The sequence below is a fragment of the Scyliorhinus torazame genome, chromosome 16, assembly GCF_047496885.1.
Source record: "Scyliorhinus torazame isolate Kashiwa2021f chromosome 16, sScyTor2.1, whole genome shotgun sequence".
Taxonomy (NCBI): domain Eukaryota; kingdom Metazoa; phylum Chordata; class Chondrichthyes; order Carcharhiniformes; family Scyliorhinidae; genus Scyliorhinus; species Scyliorhinus torazame.
The window spans coordinates 30,650,404-30,668,570 of record NC_092722.1 but is presented as its reverse complement, the minus strand read 5'-3'; the positions used below and the strand labels follow the sequence as shown (position 1 = coordinate 30,668,570).

The window sequence follows — 18,167 nt, the reverse complement described above, 5'->3', positions numbered from 1 at the left end:
AGCACAGTGATATTATCATTTTTATTGAGGATGAGTTGGGTGGGGTGTGTTTAATGAGGGTGTGTTGGGTGGTGGGGGATAATGGAGGTGAATTGGGGTCTATTTAATGGGGGTGAGTTGGGTGGGGGGTTTAATGGGGGTGAGTTGGACGGGGGGGGTTTAATGGGGATGAGTTGGATGGGGGGGTGTTTAATGGGTGTGAGTTGGGGTGTGTTTAATGGAGGTGAGTTGGGGTGTGTTTACTGAGGGTGAGTTTAATGAGGGCGAGTTGGTAGGGGGTTGTCTTTAATGGGGGTGAGTTGGGTGGGTGTGTGTTTAATGGGGGTGAGTTGGGTGGGTGTGTGTTTAATGGGGGTGAGTTGGGCGGGTGTGTGTTTAATGGGGGTGAGTTGGGCGGGGGGTGTGTTTAATGGGGGTGAGGTGTGTGTTTAATGGGGGTGAGTTGGGCGGGGTGTGTGTTTAATGGGGGTGGGGTGTGTTTAATGTGGGTGAGTTGGGTGGGTGTGTGTTTAATGGGGGTGAGTTGGGTGGGGTGTGTGTTTAATGGGGTGAGTTGGGCGGGGGGTGTGTTTAATGGGGGTGAGGTGTGTGTTTAATGGGGGTGAGTTGGGCGGGGTGTGTGTTTAATGGGAGTGGGGTGTGTTTAATGGGGTTGAGTTGGGTGGGGTGTGTGTTTAACGGGGGGGTGTTGAGTGGGGTGTGTGTTTAATGGGGCTGGGGGGGTTTAATGGGGGCGAGTTGGGTGTGGTGTGTGTTTAATGGGGGTGAGTTAGGTGGGGCATGTGTTTAATGGGGGTCAGTTGGGTGGGGCGTGTGTTTAATGGGGGTCAGTTGGGTGGGGTGTGTGTTTAATGGGGGTCAGTTGGGTGGGGCGTGTGTTTAATGGAGGTCAGTTGGGTGGGGCGTGTGTTTAATGGGGCATGTGTTTAATGGGGGTCAGTTGGGTGGGGCGTGTGTTTAATGGGGGTCAGTTGGGTGGGGCGTGTGTTTAATGGGGGTCAGTTGGGTGGGGCGTGTGTTTAATGGGGGTCAGTTGGGTGGGGCGTGTGTTTAATGGGGCGTGTGTTTAATGGGGGTCAGTTGGGTGGGGCATGTGTTTAATGGGGGTCAGTTGGGTGGGGCGTGTGTTTAATGGGGGTCAGTTGGGTGGGGCGTGTGATTAATGGGGGTGAGTTGGGTGAGGCGTGGTCATGGGGGCCTGCTTGTTTGTGAGGGGGTGGGGTGCGAGGTGGGGCGTTCTTGTTGGCGGTGAGTTGGGACATATATCGAGCACTGAACCTATTAGGGTGATGTGCATACTACAAATTCAATTGAGTTTCTTAAAGCCCTATTCTAATGAAAATACGTTAATCTAAATGAAGAAGAATGATCTTTATTGATTAAAAATGGGTAACATTTTCAATTAATGTATGAATCTTCAGAGTAGCGATGCAGTTTGTTGCACCCCGTCAATTGCGTCATGTATATGTAGATGCAGAAATCCTACAGATGACCAGGATCCAAGAATACCCACCAAATGATCAGCTTGATTTATAAATTTTGAGTAAAATCAATTTTACTCTCAATAGGGTGAAAACAGGATCATTGGGCGTGATTCTGTCAGCCCGGGGCCGGGCCGGAGAATCACCGGCGAGAATCGCGCCACGACGCCGGGATGCGATTCTCCGCAGAGCGGAGAATTGGCGCCGGCCGGGCGCCGCTCTATGGGGCTCCACGGCAATTCTCGGCCCGGGATGGGCCGAGCTGCGGTAACAAAAATCCCGAGTTCCGTCGGCGCCGTTCTAACCTGCTCGTAGCTGGCGGGACCTCGGCGTGGGAGGGTCCGGGGTGGCCTGTGGGGGGATGGGGGGTTCCGGCCCTGGGGGGGCCTCCATTGTGGCCTGGCCCGCGATCGGGGCGCACCGATCGGCGGGCCGGCCTCTCGGGCTGGGGGCCTCCTTTCTTCCACTTCGGCCCTTGTAACCCTGCGCCATGTTGCGTCAGGGCCGGCACTGAGAAGGGAGCCACTGCGCATGTGCCTGTTGCCGCCGGTACCACTGCGCATGCGTGCGTAGGCGCCAGTGCCACCGTGCATGCGCAGAACCCGCGGCGCCCAGTTAACGCTGGGATCAGCAGCTGGAGCGGCGTGGGCCGCTCCAGTGTCTTACTGGCCCCCTGTAGGGGTCAGAATTGCTGATCCTGAGGCCATGTTGACACCATCGGGAAACGCGACGACGTTTCCAATGGCGTCAGCACTTAGCCTCAGGAGTAGAGAATCCCGCCCATTGTCTCTGAAAGATCTCTGAATTTCTCATGTGAGATCTGCAGCATAAGTGTTTAGGGGCCTTCTTAGACACTTGGTGACCACCTGCCTCACTATGCGGCTCCCACTTTTTATCCACTATTGGCCTCACCATGCAGTTGCTTATCCAATTCTAATATTTTTTTTCCTCCTTCATTTCAGAGAAGTACAATTTCCTGGGGATCAGTATCGTGGGTCAGAGCAATGACCGGGGTGATGGTGGGATATACATTGGGTCAATAATGAAGGGGGGAGCAGTGGCAGCTGATGGCCGAGTGGAGCCCGGTGACATGCTTCTGCAGGTCAGTATCCATAGCTCTGCATCATTCCAAGTTAAACGTGTTTTTAAAAGTATATTAAGGTAAACAAAACGCAATAAAATTACACACGTCGCCATGAGCAAGGCTTTTTTAAAAATCGGCTCAACATGCATGAACACAAAGAAAGGAAAACAACATCACAGCTGGCTCGATATAATCATTAGACATAACAAGGTACATATACAGTCCCACTAGAGATAGAGGGAGAAACAGGATTAGGCCATGGAAAACATGGTAAAATGGTGTACACCCTCCCATGCCACGTCAGTCCACAATTACTATGAGAAATCAGGATAAATCTTCCACGCAATGTCCAGGTGCGTACCAATGTAAACCTCTCTCAACTGTAGCAGCACCAACGGCCCACTGCAGCCTCTTCCTCTTGGATACCAGTCCCATCTGCACCTATGTAGGAACCAAACGCGGATTCTTCATACCCAACCCCACCCGTACAAAAGTAAATAAATTATGCGAAAACCCCGGTTCTAAAGGGAGTTACATATAGAACATAGAACATAGAAAAATGCAGCACAGAACAGGCCCTTCAGCCCACGATGTTGTGCCGAACCTTTGTCCTAGATTAATCATAGATCATCCTAGAATTTACAGTGCAGAAGGAGGCCACCCGGCCCATCGAGTCTGCACCGGCTCCTGGAAAGAGCACCCTACCCAAGGTCAACACCTCTACCCTCTCCCCACAACCCAGCAACCCCACCCAACACTAAGGGCAATTTTGGACACTAAGGGCAATTTATCATGGCCAATCCACCTAACTTGCACATCTTTGGACTGTGGGAGGAAACCGGAGCACCCGGAGGAAACCCACGCGCACACGGGGAGGACGTGCAGACTCTGCACAGGCAGTGACCCAAGCCGGAGTCGAACCTGGGACCCTGGAGCTGTGAAGCAATTGTGCTATCCACAATGCTATCGTGCTGCCCTTAACAAATTAATCTACACTATATCATTCTACCGTAATCCATGTATCTATCCAATAGCTGATTGAAGGTCCCTAATGTTTCCGACTCAACTACTTCCACATGCAGTGCCCCCACTACTCTCTGGGTAAAGAACCTACCTCTGACATCCCCACTATATCTTCCACCATTCACCTTAAATTTATGTCCCCTTGTAATGGTTTGTTCCACCCGGGGGAAAAGTCTCCGACTGTCTACTCTATCTATTCTCCTGATCATCTTATAAACCTCTATCAAGTCGCCCCTCATCCTTCTCCGTTCTAATGAGAAAAGGCCTAACACCCTCAACCTTTCCTCCTAAGACCTACTCTCCATTCCAGGCAACATCCTGGTAAATCTCCTTTGCACCTTTTCCAAAGCTTCCACATTCTTCCTAAAATGAGGCGACCAGAACTGTACACAGTACTCCAAATGTGTCCTTACCAAAGTTTTATACAGCTGCATCATCACCTCACGGCTCTTAAATTCAATCCCTCTGTTAATGAACGCTAGCACACCATAGGCCTTCCTCACAGCTCTATCCACTTGAGTGGCAACTTTCAAAGATGTATGAACAAAGACCCCAAGATCTCTCTGCTCCTCCACATTGCCAAGAACTCTACCGTTAACCCTGTATTCCGCGTTCATATTTGTCCTTCCAAAATGGACAACCTCACACTTTTCAGGGTTAAACTCCATCTGCCACTTCTCAGCCCAGCTCTGCATCCTATCTATGTCTCTTTGCAGCCGACAACAGCCCTCCTCACTATCCACAACTCCACCAATCTTCGTATCGTCTGCAAATTTACTGACCCACCCTTCAACTCCCTCATCCAAGTCATTAATGAAAATCACAAACAGCAGAGGACCCAGAACTGATCCCTGCGGTACGCCACTGGTAACTGGGATCCAGGCTGAATATTTGCCATCCACCACCACTCTCTGACTTCTATCGGTTAGCCAGTTTGTTATCCAACTGGCCAAATTTCCCACTATCCCATGCCTCCTTACTTTCTGCAGAAGCGTACCATGGGGAACCTTATCAAATGCCTTACTAAAATCCATGTACACTACATCCACTGCTTTACCTTCATCCACATGCTTGGTCACCTCCTCAAAGAATTCAATAAGACTTGTAAGGCAAGACCTACCCCTCACAAATCCGTGCTGACTATCCTTAATCAAGCAGTGTCTTTCCAGATGCTCAGAAATCCTATCCTTCAGTACCCTTTCCATGACTTTGCTTACCACCGAAGTAAGACTAACTGGCCTGTAATTCCCAGGGTTATCCCTAGTCCTTTTTTTGAACAGGGGCACGACATTCGCCACTCTCCAATCCCCTGGTACCACCCCTGTTGACAGTGAGGACGAAAAGATCATTGCCAACGGTTCTGCAATTTCATCTCTTGCTTCCCATAGAATCCTTGGATATATCCCGTCAGGCCCGGGGGACTTGTCTATCCTCAAGTTTTTCAAAATGCCCAACACATCTTCCTTCCTAACAAGTATTTCCTCGAGCTTACCAGTCTGTTTCACACTGTCCTCTCCAACAATATGGCCCCTCTCATTTGTAAATACAGAAGAAAAGTACTCGTTCAAGACCTCTCCTAACTCTTCAGACTCAATACACAATCTCCCGCTACTGTCCTTGATCGGACCTACCCTTGCTCTAGTCTTACACATATGTGAGAAATATGAGAATAAGGCCTTGGGGTTTTCCTTGATCCTACCTGCCAAAGATTGTTCATTCCCTCTCTTAGCTCTCTTGATCCCTTTCTTCAGTTCCCTCCTGGCTATCTTGTATCCCTCCAGCGCCCTGTCTGAACCTTGTTTCCTCAGACTTACATAAGTCTCCTTCTTCCTCTTAACAAAACATTCAACCTCTCTTGTCAACCATGGTTCCCTCACTCGACCATCTCTTCCCTGCCTGACAGGGACATACATATCAGGACACGTAGTACCTGTTCCTTGAACAAGTTCCACATTTCACTTGATTCCTTCCCTGACAGCCTACGTTCCCAACTTATGCACTTCAATTCTTGTCTGACAACATCGTATTTACCCTTCCCCCAATTGTAAACCTTGCCCTGTTGCACGCACCCATCCCTCTCCATTACTAAAGTGAAAGTCACAGAATTGTGGTCACTATCTCCAAAATGCTCCCCCACTAACAAATCTATCACTTGCCCTGGTTCATTACCAAGTACCAAATCCAATATGGCCTTCCCTCTGGTCGGACAATCTACATACTGTGTTAGAAAAGCTTCCTGGACACACTGCACAAACACCACCCCATCCAAACTATTTGATCTAAAGAGTTTCCACTCGATGTTTGGGAAGTTGAAGTCACCCATGACTACTACCCTGTGACTTCTGCTCCTTTCCAAAATCTGTTTCCCAATCTGTTCCTCCACATCTCTGCTACTATTGGGGGGCCTATAGAAAAGTCCTTACAAGGTGACTGCTCCTTTCCTATTTCTGACTTCAACCCATAATACCTCAGTAGGCAGATACTCCTTGAACTGCCTTTCTGCAGCTGTTATACTATCTCTAATTAACAATGCCACACCCCCACTTCTTTTACCACCCTCCCTAATCTTATTAAAACATCTATAACCAGGGACCTCCAACAACCATTTCTGCCCCTCTTCTATCCAAGTTTCCGTGATGGCCACCACATCGTAGTCCCAAGTACCGATCCATGCCTTAAGTTCACCCAACTTATTCCTGATGCTTCTTGCGTTGAAGTATACACACTTCAACCCATCTCCGTGCCTGCAAGTACTCTCCTTTGTCAGTGTTCCCTTCCCCACTGCCTCACTACATGCTTTGGCGTCCTGAATATCGGCTACCTTAGTTGCTGGACTACAAATCCGGTTCCCATTCCCCTGCCAAATTAGTTTAAACCCTCCCGAAGAGTACTAGTAAACCTCCCTCCCAGGATATTGGTGCCACTCTGGTTCAATTGCAACCCGTCCTGCTTGTACAGGTCCCACCTTCCCCAGAATGCGCTCCAATTATCCAAATACCTGAAGCCCTCCCTCCTACACCATTCCTGCAGCCACGTGTTCAACTGCACTCTCCCTATTCCTAGCCTCGCTATCACGTGGCACCGGCAACAAACCAGAGATGACAACTCTGTCTGTCCTGGCTTCCCAGCCCCGGTGCTGAACCAGCATCATTGTAAGTGTACCGGCAGCAACATGTTTGGATTATGATCAAACCTTCAGAGTCTACCAAGAAAGGAAGGAAAAGCTAGAGCTACCAGAACTCTAGAGGGCAGCACGGTAGCATTGTGGATAGCACAATTGCTTCACAGCTCCAGGGTCCCAGGTTCGATTCCGGCTCGGGTCACTGTCTGTGCGGAGTCTGCACATCCTCCCCGTGTGTGCGTGGGTTTCCTCCGGGTGCTCCGGTTTCCTCCCACAGTCCAAAGATGTGTTGGTTAGGTGGATTGGCCATGATAAATTGCCCTTAAGTGTCCAAAATTGTCCTTAGTGTTGGGTGGGGTTACTGGATTACGGGGATAGGGTGGAGGTGCTGACCTTGGGTAGGGTGCTCTTTCCAAGAGCCGGTGCAGACTCGATGGGCCAAATGGCCTCCTTCTGCACTGTAAATTCTATGATAAACTGTTCTTCAGCATTACGAGGGATCAAGTCTCAACCCAAACTCCGTATTTCCCTGACGATCACTGAGCAACCATCAGTGAAGAAGAGAAGAGAACAGTGGTTCAATCAACCAAAAAGGAGAACAACAGGATATCCACCAAGCATAGGACTCAGCTCATCCCCAGGACTTCATGCACCAAAGAAGCAAAACCCAACCTTCCAGGATGCCCCTAACAAGCAACCTTGAAAAGGGGCATCCCATGCCCCCAAGAGACAACAGTGTGCTTGCCATGACGTCGGACCTGGCTGAGTTCAGCATATCCTGACACACCGGAAACTATACCCCCAAGACCTCCAGCATAACCCAAAACCTGCACCCCAGCCAAACCCTCCAACGTTTAACTCGGACTGAGTCATTTCAAGCTGAAGCCCTTGGAGCCATGTTAGATATCACTGCGGCCATTATAACCATTAACAATTGTACTGCAATTTGGCATAGTGGTTAGCACTGCTGCCTTGGGTCGCTGTCTGTGTGGAGTTTGCACATTTTCCCCCTGTCTGCATGGGTCTCACCCCACAACCCAAAGATGTGCAGGGTAGGTGAATTGGCCACACTAAATTGCCCCTTAATTGGGAAAAACTGAAACGGGTACTCTAAATTTATTTTTAAAAAAGAAAAGAAACAATTCTGCTGCAAGTACAACATTGTTTCCAGATGATATGTTATTTTTATTCTGTCTCATGCTCTCTGGTATTTCCTTATTGGATTGGATTGGATTTGTTTATTGTCACCGAGGTACAGTGAAAAGTATTTTTCTGCGAGCAGCTCAAACAAATCATTAAGTACATGAAAAGAAAAGAAAAGAAAATACAAAATAGGGCAACACAAGGTCCACAATGCAAATGCATAGACACCGGCATCGGGTGCAGCATATAGGGGTGCAGTGTTAATCAGGTCAGTCCATAAGAGGGTCGTTTAGGAGCCTGGTAACAACGGGGAAGAAGCTGTTTTGAGTCTGTTCGTGCATGTTCTCAGACCTTTGTATCTCCTGACCGATGGAAGAAGTTGGAAGAGTGAGTAAGCCGGGTGGGAGGGGTCTTTGATTATGCTGCCCGCTTTCCCCAGTCAGCGGGAGGTGTAGACATAGTCAATGGATGGGAGGCAGGTTTGTGTGATGCACTGGGTTATGTTCACGACTGTCTGAAGTTTCTTGCGGTCTTGGGCCGAGCAGTTGCCATACCAGGCTGTGATGCAGCCCGATAGGATGCTTTCAATGGTGCGTCTGTAAATGTTGGTAAGAGATAATGTGGACAGGCCGAATTTCCTTAGTTTCATGAGGAAGTATAGGTGCTGTTGTGCTTTCTTGGTGGTAGCGTCAACGGGGGTGGACCAGGACAGATTTATGGAGATGTGTACCCCTAAGAATTTGAAGCTACTAACCATCTCCACCTCGGCCCCGTTGATGCTGACAGTGGTGTGTACAGTACTTTGCTTCCTGAAGTCAATTACCAATTCTTTAGTTTTGCTGGCATTGAGGGATAGATTGTTATCGGTGTACCACTCCACCAGGTTCTCTATCCCTCTCCTGTATTCTGACTGTCATTATTCGAGATCCATCCCACTATGGTCGTATCGTCAGCAAACTTGTAGATGGAGTTGGAACCAAAGTTTGCCACGCAGTCGTGAGTGTACAGGGAGTATAGTAGGGGGCTAAGTATGCAGCCTTACGGGGCCTCGGTATTGAGGACTATTGTGGAGGAGGTGTTGTTTATTCTTACTGTTTATGGTCTGTGGGTCAGAAAGTCGAGGATCCAGTTGCAGAGTGAGGAGCCAAGTCCTAGGTTTTGGAGCTTTGATATGACCTTGGCTGGGATTATGGTGTTGAAGGCAGAGCTGTAGTCAAAATATAGGAGTCTTTTGTGGGAGTCCTTGTTGTCGAGATGCTCTAGGGATGAGTGTAGAGCCAGGGAGGCGACATCTGCTGTGGACCGGTTGCGGCGGTATGCGAATTGCAGTGGATCAAGGCGTTCTGGAGTATGGCTTCATGACCAACCTCTCAAAGCACTTCATTACGACTGATGTCCGGGCCACCGGACAGTAGTCATTGAGGCAGAAGACAAAATGCTGGAAAATCTCAGCAGGTCTGGTAGCATTTGTAGGGAGAGAAAAGAGCTAACGTTTCGAGTCCGATGACTCTTTGTCAAAGCTAACAGACAGAGAAAGTGGGAAATATTTATACTGTGGAGTGAGAATGAAAGATGAGTCATAGCCACAGAAACCCAGGGAAACCGGGTGCTAATGGCCACAGAAACCAAGGGGAAAGAGTGCTAATGGCAGTCCCCAGAGAGGACAAAAGATGTGAAAGGTCAAACAGCAGGGAAACTAACATCAGAGGATGAACTGTAGATGTGGGGGGAGGGGAAGGGGGAAGCAAAGAGGAGAAAGGTGAAGCAAAGGTGGATAAGATTGGTGGGGGGCAGCAGGGCGGGAATTAAATATATATATATTAAGAAAGAAAGAAATGGTAAAAGACAGTTAAAATGAAATGAAAACAAATGGGTCAAGGGTGGGGTAGAGCTGATCATCTGAAGTTGTTGAATTCGATGTTCAGGCCGGAAGGCTGTAGCGTGCCTAACCGGAAGATGAGATGTTGTTCCTCCAGTTTACGTTGAACTTCACTGGAACATTGCAGCAGGCCAAGAACAGACATGTGGGCATGGGAGCAGGGTTTTGTGTTAAAATGGCAAGCAACAGGAAGGTCAAGGTCCTGAATGCGCACAGACCGAAGATGCTCAGCAAAGCGATCACCCAGTCTGTGTTTGGTCTCTCCGATATATAGGAGACCACATTGGGAGCAGCGAATGCAGTAGACCAAATTGGAAGAGATGCAAGTGAAACGCTGCTTAACCTGGAATGAGTGTTTTGGGCCTGGGATGTTAAGCATGGAAGAGGTAAAGGGGCAGGTGTTGCACCTTCTTCTATTGCATGGGAAGGTGCCATGGGTGATGGGAGAGGTACTGGGTATGGTGGAGGAGTGGACTAGATTGTCTCGGAGGGAACGGTCTCTGCAGAATGCTGACCGAGGGAGTGAAGGGAATGTGTGTTTGGTGGTGGCATCACGCTGGAGTTGGCGAAGATGGCGGAGGATTATGCTTTGCATACGGAGGCTGGTGGGATGAAATGTGAGAACGAGGGGGACTCTATCCTTGTTCTGGGAGGGAGTGGAGGGGGCGAGGGTAGTGGCGCGGGAGATGGACCGCACACTGTTGAGGGCCCTGTCCACAACTGTAGGTGGGAAATCACGGTTGAGGAAGAAGGAACACATTTTCGAAGTACCATTTTGGAAAGTGGCATCATTGGAACAAATGCGACGGAGGCGAAGGCGTTGAGAGAAAGGGATGGAGTCCTTACAGGGTGCGAAGAACTGTAGTCCAGGTAGCTGTGGGAGTCAGTGGGCTTGTAGTGGATATTAGTGGATAGTCTATTGCTGGAAATGGAGACGGAAAGATCCAGGAAGGGAAGGGAAGTGTCTGAGATGGACCAGGTGAAAGTGATGGAGGGGTGGAAACTGTAAGCGATGTTAATTAATTTTTCCAGGTCCGGGCGAGATAATGAAGCGGCACCAAAATAGTCATCAATGTGTTATGGGCGAGGTGTTTTCAGAACCCCAAAACGCATCATGGAGTTCAACCAACCTCTCCCTTTAATGGATTTGTTTCTTTTCCTAGCACATGGCATTTTCCCTAGGTGTGGGATTACAATTATGGACACGTGGGTTTTTAAACACAAAACACTGTTTATTGCATGAACTCAACTTAACATCTTAAATAAACATTGGATCTCTTAACACCCCTTACTTCAAAGATAACTCAGAAAATATTGCAGCAGTAAATAACTCCTTAAACTGTTCCTTCAAACTTCCAAGAGACTTATCACCTTTAAACAAAATCACATCAGGTTAAAGGATATATATATTTTCTGTAGAATGGCAGAGATATATTAGATTGGTTGATTTCAGCTCCAGCACCTTGTTTTTTCCTGCAGCTCTCTGGACACACACAGACACACACAACCTGCTTTCTCCAACTGCAAAACTAAACTGCAAAACTTGAAGTTCTCTGGAAACACACAGACACACACACTGCTTTTTAAACTGCAACTAAAAACCTGCAAAATGGCTGACCAGAGCTGAGCTCCACCCACTCTCTGACATCACTGTTTTCTTAAAGGTACATTGCTTACACATCCATTTCTTAAAGGCACTCTTGCATGACAAATGTATCGGTAAAGGAGTTGTGGGAGGGGGGCCCGGATAGGCCTGGAACAAGGAATGTTCCACATACCCCATAAAAAGACAAGTGTAGCTAGGATCCATGCCGGTACCCATTGCTACACCTTTAATAGGAGAAAGTGGGATGAGTTAAAGGAGAAGTTGTTGAGAGATAGAACGGGTTCAGCCAGGCGGAGGAGAGTGGCGGTGGATGGGAATTGTCCGGCCCTCTTTTCAAGAAAGAAGCAAAGAGCTCTCAGGCCACCCTGGTGTGGGATGGAGGTGTAGAGGGATTGCACATCCATGGTGAATAGAATGAGGTTAGGGCCCGGGAACTGGAAGCTGTCAATGTGACGCAGGGCATCAGAGGAATCCCGGGTGTAGGTGGGGAGGGAATGGACCAGAGGATTGAGGATGGAGTCAAGATAAGAGGAAATAGGTTCGGTGGGGCAGGAGCATGCTGATACAATGGGCCTGCCGGGACGGTCCTTTTGGTGGATTTTGGGAAGTAGGTAAAAGCGGGCTGTCCAGGGTTGGGAGACTGAGATTGGAAGCCATAGGGGGAAGGCATCCAGAGGAAATGAGCTAACGGTGTTGGAGATAATGGCTTGATGTTCAGTGGTCTGGTCATGGTCCAGGGGGAGGTAAGAGGACGTATCTGAGAGTTGGCGCTCAGCCTCTGCGAGGTAGGGGTCAGTGCGGAAGACGACAACAGCAGGTTTGTCGGCAGGTTTGATAACAAAGGCGGGGTTAGACCTGACGGAGTGAAGAGCAGAAAGCTCAGAAGGAGCGAGGTTGGAATGGGTGAGGGGGACAGAAAAATTAAGACGGCCAATGTCCCGTCGACAGTTCTCAATGAAAAGATCAAGGGCAGGTAATTTTCCCGGGGAGGGGGGGGGCGGCCACTTGGTGACAGAATGTTGGAGGCCCATGAAAGGATCAGTGGAACGGGGGGGAGGATTCTTGCCCAAAGAAATGGGCACGGAGACAAAAGCGACGAAAGAAGAGTTCAACATCATGACGAACCCGAAATTCATTGAGGTGGGGACGCAAGGGTACAAAGCTGAGTCCTTTGCTGAGAACAACACACTCAGCCTCAGAGAGGGGAAGCTCGGAGGGTATGGTGAACACACGGCTGGGGCTGGGAGAAATGGGGTACGAGGGATTAGGACTGGTGGAGGGCCTGGGATGGGCAATGGTGTTGATATTGGGAGAAATGGGGTACGAGGGATTGAGACTGGTGGAGGGCCTAGGATGGGCTGTAGTGTTGATGAATTGTTGAAGTTTGCGTTCCTTAACATCTGTAAGAAACAGGAAAATATTCTTGTTGAGGCGTCGAATAATGCAAAGGATGAAATTAAACTGGGGACAGGGACAGCTTTGAGAGAGAGTAAGACGGTGCTGCTGGAGAGAGATGTGGAGTGTCTTCATGTGGCGGCGCATGGCACTGAGTGTGGCTTTCAGGATGCGGCGAGAGCAGCAGTTGGAAGAATGTTGTCTATCCTGGAGGTACCTGTAATCCTGGAGGTTACATGCAGGGTGAAATTTAAATTGAAATCCCCATGGGGTAAGTCGGAGAAGAAGACAGTCACTGAGGAAGGAAATATGGCTGTGGAAGCGAGTCTTGGTAAATACCTTGTCCAATACTAAGAGATAAATGGAAAGCAGTGAAGTTGGATAGTGGGGGAGAGACTTACGGAAATCCTGTTGGAGAGAAGAGCAGTACTTCTTCAGGGTAGGTATTCCTGGAAGAGACGTGGCAGTGAGTTAAGCACTGGATAAAAGCAAATTACTGAGGATGCTGGAATCTGAAACGAAAGAGAAAATGCTGGAAAATCTCCGCAGGCCTGGCAGCATCTGTAGGGAGAGAAAAGAGCTAATGTTTCGAGTCCGATGACTCTTTGTCAAAGCTAACAGACAGAGAAAGTGGGAAATATTTATACTGTGGAGTGAGAATGAAAGATGAGTCATAGCCACAGAAACCAAGGCTAATGGCAGTCCCCAGAGAGGACAAAAGATGTGAACGGTCAAACAGCAGGGAAACTAACATCAGAGGATGAACTGTAGATGTGGGGGGAGGGGAAGGGGGAAGCAAAGATGAGAAAGGTGAAGGTGGATAAGATTGGGGGGGGGGGGGAAAGCAGGGGGGGATTAAATATATATTAAGAAAGAAACAAATGGTAAAAGGCAGTTAAAATGAAATGAAAACAAATGGGTCAAGGTGGGGTAGAGCTGATCACCTGAAGTTGTTGAATTCGATGTTGAGACCGGAAGGCTGTAGCGTGCCTAACCGGAAGATGAGATGTTGTTCCTCCAGTTTGCGTTGAGCTTCACTGGAACATTGCAGCAGGCCAAGTCATTGAGGCACGTTGCCTGGTTCTTCTTTGGCCCGGTATGATAGTGGTCTTCTTGAAGCTATGTTTTTTCTAAATATTTTTTATTCTCCTTTTTTACATTTTCTTCAAATGTACATTTTCTTCACACCCACCAACAAACAGTAAACGGCAATGAATACAATGTCAATCCCCTTATTAACAACAACGATCCCACCCCCACCAACCCCCAAACAACAGCCCGCATGACAACATAAACATCAACTAAAAAAACAAAAAGGAATCAAGAATCACCCATAGTTACCATTAATATATATAGACCACCCCCCAACCACCCCCGCTAATATGCAAGGCCCCATCCAATCTCTTAAAGTGTACAATGAATGACACCCATGAATTGTAGAACCACCCCCCCCCCCCCCCCCCCCCACCCCCAACACCCCTCCCAGGCTCCTCCAATTCCTCTCGAAAACACCTCACCCAGTATCGGTCCCCTCCCCCAACTTTTCACCCCTCCTCGGCTCATCAAAACCTGTTCTACCAGGCTCTGATGGTCGCAACACCTCCCCCCACCACACTCCCGTTCACTGACCAGTTTAAACCAGCCAGTATGGAGGCCCCTGCCCCGGCCTCACTGCCCTCCAATCCCCTCCCCCCTGCCCGGTCCCAGGAAAACAAAGAAATCCCCTTTAACACACAACTCCAGTGTAAACACACAAACCCCAAACAACCATCATTGCAAAAGTAATCCCAGCTCTTACATTGTCCAAATAGACAACGTTGACCCTATTAGCACATATACCAACATGCAGTAAAAAAAATAAAGCTACATAAACTCCTACAAACCCCCTACCCTCAGTACAAGACCAATCCTCAATCCCATTTCTCAATTCTGCCCCAGTCCTTCTGCCTTCACAAACACGTCCGCCGCTTCCACTGTCTCAAAATACCCTCAACTTGGCTGGGTACACTATGCCGCACCGCACCCTGCTGTTATACAGTGCCATCTTCACTCGGCCGAAGGCCGCCCGCCTCCTCGCCAACTCCACAGTAAAGTCCTGGTATATACATATACCAGCTTCAGCCCACTGCACCTCCCACTTCTGCTTTGCCCAAATAGGACCTTCTCCTTCACGCGGTACCTACGGAAACAAATAATCACTGCTATTGGCAGCTCATTTGCCTTTGGTATGAGCCTGATCCAGTTCATACTGAGAGAGATCTTCTCCCTCCCCAAACAGCTCCGCCAACATCTTGGCAAAATACTCCGTCGGCCTCGGGCCCTCCACCCATTCGGGCAGACCAACAATCCTCAGATTTTGCCATCTAGACCTGTTTTCCAAGTCCTCCATTTTGGCTCGCAGGCCCTTGTTGGCCTCCACCACCCTCTGCAGCTCCTTACCCATCGAGGTGAGTTGATCACTGTGTTGCAACAATGCCTCTTCCACTTCCTTCAGTGTCTCACCCTGCTCCCGCACCTCAGCCGATGCTCTCGATACCCCCGCCCTCACCGGGGCAATCGCCTCCTCCACCAGCACCTTCAATACCTTCTTGAAGCTATGTTTAAAGATAGAATACTGCATGTCACTGAATGAATGGACCTCACAAGAAGCCGCAGTGGCTATGGACAGGACTCTCGGACTGGCCCATCACAGGGAGACATTATTAAACAAAAACTTAATGTTGACAAAAAGGTTGAAACTTTACCTGCCCAATATCGTGATGCTTTTCCTCTTGCAGCATGGGCCATGGTCTCTCTGGTGTTGTCCTCCACTGTGGGCCTCTATTCTCACATTGGCCATTTCCCTTGAGTCATTTCCTTGCGACTTATCCCTCCCCTTGTGTCCTGCATTGTGAAGATCAATCCTTACCCTCTGGTGACCTTGTGCCTTGACCCTCCCCGGTACTATCCTGGCACTGACCCTTGCCCTTTAGTGTCCTACACCGTGGCTTTTGACTTCCCCTGTACTTTCCCTCTTCCATCGGGCAGAAGATACAAAAGTGTGAGAACATGCACCAACAGATTCAAAAACAGCATCTTCCCCACTGTTGCCAGACTCCTATTTGGCCCTCTTATGGTCTGAACTGATCTCTCTATGCATCTTCTCTACTGTTGTAGCACTATATTCCGTATGCTTCACCTGATGTGTGTGTATTTACATTGTGTGTTTATCGTATGTCCTATGTTTATCTTGTATGGAAAGGTCTGTCTGGACTGTATGCAGAGCAATACTTCGCACTGTGCCTTGGAACACAGTGTAAGCTTCATTGTAAACTGATCTTGATTTTGCACAGCAATTCAATGCTTATCTAAGTTTCTTAGGCTTTTCTGTACATTCCTGCTGATGTCTGCTTGCTTCCTCAATTGAAAAAGAGCAAGCTGAGATGTGCATTATAAATTTGACTGGAACAAAATAAATGTTAAATTTTAACCTCAGATTTACCTGGTGATGTTGTCAAATGACAGAAATATCAATGATCCATTCTCTGTTTTGGTGCAGGAATAAGCCAACCTAATTCTTAAGTATACTGTGACAGGACAGTGACATGCTGTGTGCCTTTTGCCATTGGTTGCCTTGCCGCCAGTAACTGCCCATTAAATCACAGCAGCTGTAAAGTTATGGGATGGTGACTTCAAGGCAGCAATCGTACCTCAGGGCTCAGCTGGTTAATTTTCAACTCCTTTCCAAGTCTACCTGCAAGCTGTCTGTCAAATGGCAGTGCCATAGTCTCCTAGACCCTTGTACCAGTTCCTGTTCCCTATTCTGAGACATGTGCCTTAATCTGTCCCTTAATCTGAATTTCCTTTCCGCTCTATACTCTAGGTCAATGACGTCAATTTTGAAAACATGAGCAATGATGATGCTGTGAGAATTCTGCGGGAAATTGTATCGAAACCTGGGTAAGTGACATGTTTCCCCAATTTGCATCACATGCGATTAAGAAAGTACATTTTAAGTAAATAATTTACATTTATATAGTGCCTTTCACAGCCTTCGAATGTCAAAAAGCATTTTACAGATATAAAACACTTTTGAATTGCAGTTATTTTTCTATTATTTGAAATGTAGCATCCAATTCTTGCACGGCAGGATTCCACAAATGGAAAATTGTAAATGACCAGAACATCTGCTTTAATAACATTGGCTGAGGGGAAAATATTGGCATGAACCCTGGGCTAAAGTCAACTGCACTTTGTCATATAATACCACATGATCTTTGATGGCCAAGTGGAATATCGTACACGCCCTGTCTCCATCAATGGTGCCGAGATGGAGATGGTTGAAAGCTTCAAATTCCTAGGTGTGCACATCACCAACAATCTGTCCTGGTCCACCCATGTCGATGCTACCACCAAGAAAGCACCACCGCGCCTATACTTCCTCAGGAAACTAAGGAAATTTGGCATGTCCACTTTGACGCTTACCAATTTTAACAGATGCACCAGTGAACACAGCCCAGTCCATCACGTGAATCCGCCTCCCATCCAATGACACTGTCTACACCTCCCGTTGCCTTGGGAAAGTGGGCAGCATAGTCAAAGACCCCTCCCACCGGGCAGCACGGTGGCGCAGTGGTTAGCATTGCTGCCACACGGCGCCGAGATCCCAGGTTCGATCCCGGCTCTGGGTCACTGTCCATGTGGAGTTTGTGCATTCTCCGCATGTCTGCATGTGTTTCATCCCCACAACCCAAAAATGTGCAGGGTAGGTGGATTGGTCACGCTAAATTCCCCTTAATTGGGGAAAAAAATGAATTGGGTACTCTAAATTTATTTTTAAAAAGACCCCTCCCACCTGGATTATCCTCTCTTCCAACTTCTTCCTTCGGGCAGGAGATTCAAAAGTCTGAGAACACTCACTAACAGATTCAAAAGCAGCTTCTACCCTGCTGTTACCAGACTCCTGAATGACTCTCTTATGAACTTAACTGATCTCTCCACACAGCTTTGCTACTCTCAGTATGCATTACCCAATGTCTATATCTATGTATTTACATGTGTCTTTATCGTATATCTATGTTTTTCATATATGGAATGATTTGCCTGGACTGTACACAGAACAATACTTTCACTGTACCTCGGTACATGTGACAATAAATCTAAATCTAATCTAACCTGAGGATCACCACACCTCCGACGAGGGGCAAGTTTGAGAAGGCGGGGCCTTCATGAATAACATCAGCTGGTACAGGAATTGAACCCACGCTGCTGGCTTTGCTCTGCATCACAAACCAGCTATCTAGCCAAGTGAACTAAACCGGCCCCCATTATTGACCAGCTGAACCTTGCAATCCACTCCATTTCCTTGTACCAAATTTTTCACTGACCTCCAATACCTCCAGGAGAATGGCTCAGAGTCATTGCTGAGGAATAAGCGCTTGACTACTATATGGAGG

At 48.1% G+C, this 18,167-nt stretch overlaps 1 protein-coding gene across 4 annotated transcripts in view; it reads left to right on the top strand.

Moving 5' to 3' along the window:
* The window catches only part of LOC140392659 (segment polarity protein dishevelled homolog DVL-1-like), a 248,438-nt gene that overhangs the window by 208,510 nt on the left and 21,761 nt on the right, over nt 1-18,167 (top strand). For all 4 annotated transcript variants that reach the window (XM_072478148.1, XM_072478146.1, XM_072478150.1 and 1 more), the window contains 2 exons: nt 2,444-2,583; nt 16,595-16,671. In XM_072478148.1, the coding sequence (XP_072334249.1) occupies nt 2,444-2,583; nt 16,595-16,671 (217 nt within the window). The remainder of the gene's footprint in view (nt 1-2,443; nt 2,584-16,594; nt 16,672-18,167) is intronic.